The sequence below is a fragment of the Lathyrus oleraceus genome, chromosome 7, assembly GCF_024323335.1.
Source record: "Lathyrus oleraceus cultivar Zhongwan6 chromosome 7, CAAS_Psat_ZW6_1.0, whole genome shotgun sequence".
Taxonomy (NCBI): domain Eukaryota; kingdom Viridiplantae; phylum Streptophyta; class Magnoliopsida; order Fabales; family Fabaceae; genus Lathyrus; species Lathyrus oleraceus.
Window position 1 is genome coordinate 308,087,399 of NC_066585.1, and position 4,025 is coordinate 308,091,423.

At 28.9% G+C, this 4,025-nt stretch overlaps 1 protein-coding gene across 1 annotated transcript; it reads left to right on the top strand.

The window, feature by feature from the left end:
- Window positions 1-494: 494 nt before the first annotated feature.
- On the top strand, window positions 495-1,097 carry LOC127103568 (secreted RxLR effector protein 161-like). The gene has a single exon (XM_051040819.1). The coding sequence runs from the start codon at window positions 495-497 to the stop codon at window positions 1,095-1,097; it is 603 nt and encodes a 200-aa protein (XP_050896776.1).
- Window positions 1,098-4,025: the final 2,928 nt, after the last annotated feature.

A 4,025-nucleotide genomic window follows, 5' to 3' on the forward strand; every position in this document is an offset into this window, starting at 1 on the left:
ACCTCAAGGTGTGAAGCCAGTTGGATACAAATGGGTTTTCATACGAAAACGAAATGAAAAAAATGAAATTGTGAGATACAAAGCTCGACTTGTTGCTCAAGGATTTTCGCAAAGACCTGGAATTGATTTTGATGAGACATATTCACTTGTAACGGATGCAAGCACTTTTCAATATCTAATAACCCTTTTAGCACATGAAAGGATTAATTTGCACATGATGGATGTTGTAACAACTTATCTATATGGTTCACTTGATAGTGAAATTTACATGAAATCCCTGAAGGGTTCAATATTCTAGATGCACACAACTTCAAATCTCAAGAAAGTTACTCTATAAGATTGAACAAGTCTCTCTATGGGCTGAAACAATCGGGACGAATATGGTATAATCGTCTCAGTGAAAATTTCTTAGATAGGGATATACAAATAAATTTATTTTCCCTTGTATTTTTATAAAAAAACTAGGAAAGGAATTTTCAATAATAGCTGTCTATATGGATGGCATAAATATTATTGGAACTCCTGAAGAGCTTCCAAAAGCTATGAATTGTTTAAAGAAAGAGTTTGAGATGAAGGACCTAGGAAAGACAAAATTATGTCTAGGTTTGCAAATTGAACATTTGGACAAAGAAATATTTGTACATCAAGAAGGCTATATAGAAAAGGTGTTAAAACACTTATATATGGACAAATGTCACCCATTGTCTACTCCAATGGTTGTTAGGTCATTAGATGTGGAGAAGGTTCCTTTCAGACCTCGAGAAAATGATGAAGAATTGCTTGGTCCTAAAGTACCATATCTCAGTGCAATTGGAGCACTAATATACCTTGCTAATTATACACGTCCTGATATATCATTTGTTGTCAATCTATTAGTAAGATACAATTTTTCACCTACACTGAGATATTTGAATGGAGTCAAACATATACTTTGTTACCTTAGAGGTACAATAGACATAAGTTTGTTTTTGACCAAAGTATCTAGATACGAATTAACAGATTATGCAGATGCAAGTTACTTGTCAGATCCTCATAATGGTAAATCACAAATAGGTTATTTGTTTAGATGTGGGAATACCGTTATTTCATGGAGATAGGTGAAACAAACCATAACAATAACATAATCTAATCATGCAGAACTTTTAGCATTACATGAGACAAGTCGAGAATGCGTTTAGTTGAGATCCTTGATTCAACACATACAAAATACTTGTGCTTTATCTTCTGAAAAATAAAATACAACGGTCATATATGAAGATAATACGGCATGCATCGCTCAATTGAAAGATGATTACATTAAAGGAGGCCAGACAAAACACATTTCTCAAAAGTTATTTTTTACTCATGATCTTCAAAAGGGTGGTGATATAAGCATCCAACAAATCTGTTCATGTGATAATCTTGCAGACCTTTTCATAAAGTCACACCCAAGTAGAATTTTTAATTAACTAGTACAAAAGATTGATCTTCATCGAAGAAATGATCATTCAGCTGAGGGGGTGAAATGAAAGGATATTGTACCCTTTTTTCTTCACTAGATTTTTTTCCCACTAGGTTTTTTTAGTAGGGTTTTAACGAGGAATATCCTCAATGAACATCTAAGGGGGAGTGTTATGAATAAAGATAAAAGTGGATGTCCATCCTTATTCTTCTTTTCATCTTCCTATTTCTTATTAATAGTTGTGATTTTTCATCTCCCTTAGGTCTTATAAATAAATTCCACATTGCAATATAAAATGTACTTTTGAAGAAGATAATATAATATTACTTTCTCTCCTCTTTTTCTCTCTTTAATCTCTATATTGTTTTATTTAATTTTATAACAAAAATCAAATAATAGAAGTCTCTCTTTTCATAAAGTTTCCACAATTCCTATTATTTTTCCACTCACTTTTAATACCTTAATGCTTACAAAAATACATAACCGTATAAATAATCTATTACTATAGAAATCTTCAATAATAATAATAATAATAATAATAATAAGTTTTAATATCCTTTTTAGTGTCGTCTCTTAACTTTAGGATTTATTTTGATTCATTAACTTATAAAAGTCCATATTAATCCCTTAACTCTTAAAAATGTATTATGTTGACTAATTTCGTCTAATTAACGATGAATTTTTAAATATTTTCATCGTTAATTAGACAAAAAAAAAACAAATATGATCCGTTTTAAAGAATAATGGATCAGTATGATTTTTTTTAAAAGTTAAGAGATAAAAATGAACCAATGTTAAGATACGAGAAAAAATATTAAACCTAATAATAATACAAAGAAATATTATTCAACTAAATTAAGGTGTTCTTACTTTATGAATTAAACTATCTTAATGGTTTGATTTAGTTTTTAAAAATCACTTTAAAATTAACTGCCAAATCAATTTTAATTGTGTTTAAGATTGATCTAAAACAATTCATTTTATAAACCAATTTTACTATATGAACTAGTTAGTTTCTGAGCCGATTTTATATTGTAAAACCTTTTAAAATTTATTTATTTAAAAAATATTTTAAAAATAAATCTCTCTCTTTCCCCTCTCCTATGTCACTCGTTTCATGCAAGAACAAGAAACCACTATTATAAAAAAAACAGAGAATAACAACAACTTAAGTGTATCATCTTAACTGTATTTTGTATTGAAAGTTCGAAGCCATTGATCACTAGAAACTAGTTAATTTTTTCATGATTGAATTGTGATGCAAGAAAGCAATTTAGATCAAATGTTCAACATATACATGGCAACTTTCATTTTAAAGTCCTACATCAAATTGTGTTACATTTTTGTTACTTTTCTACCATTCAACCTAGAGATTCACTCACCACCCACCCAAAATGTCCACACATAATATGTACAAACAAAAATAGCTATAAAGTTTTATATACGGCACATCGAATTGTCAAGTTAGAAAAATAAAAAGTATAAGTAAATATTTCCATCGAATCCTACAAATTTATTTCTTATTACTCTTTATCAGGACACAATAAATAAAAATCAAATGATTTAAAATTTTATTTTTCCTTGTGCATTGAGCGGATGGATTATACTATGGATCTTTAAGAATTATCACTTTTTTTTTTCGATCACTTCGATTCTTGTACTTTGTTGATCCGTTAATCTCAATAGAGATGTTAGAAGATGTAATCATTGTTTTAGTAAGAAAATTGTTTTCGACGTAATTGTGTTACTCAACATAGTCGAAGTAAGTTAAGTAGATATAAGTTGTGTTCGACGGAGTCGAATATGTCGAAATTGTTGAGAATATATCAAGTATGAATAGTGTGGGTAATAGTCTCACATTGATTGAAAATATGGAGATTTGATCATTTATAAGTGAGAGGATCCACCCACCTATCACCTTAAGGTTTTGGGTGAATATGTGGTGCGTCTCTCATAAAGATGTTGCTCTAGAAAAGAAGTCTCACAATGTTCAATGCTGTCTAATAAAAAAATTCTGCCACTGTACAAGATCTCAAAAATTAGGGGGCCTCAAATATTAAAAATATATAAAATATTCATTATATACATAGCTTATTAAATGTTTACATAGTGGCCTAGCGGGACATTAACAACTTCTTAATTTAACATTCCAAATTTTGGATGTTCATAAAATATTATATGAATAGTCACTATTTTAATTTTATTTTAAATTTTTTAAATAATATTAAAGATCAATCATATAACTCATTCATTTGTTTAAATAGTATTATTGTTGAGTTTTATTTTTATAATCATCTTTTACTATAATTTTTAATATTATTTACAATTTAAATAATTAATTTTTTTTCAATCTTTTTTTATTAGAACTCAACATGAAAGATTAGATCAGGACCTCGAAATGTTTTGGGTCGGCCCTGTGTGGTGTCTCTCAAAAAGATGTTGCTCTAGAAAAGAAATCTCACAATGTTCAATGTTCCATAGTAAAAAAAACCCAACAGAAATATGTAAGCAAAAATTCGAAAAATTCGAATACTACACCTAGGGACAGAGCCAGGAGTTTTAAATTGTGGGGAACGAAATTTAT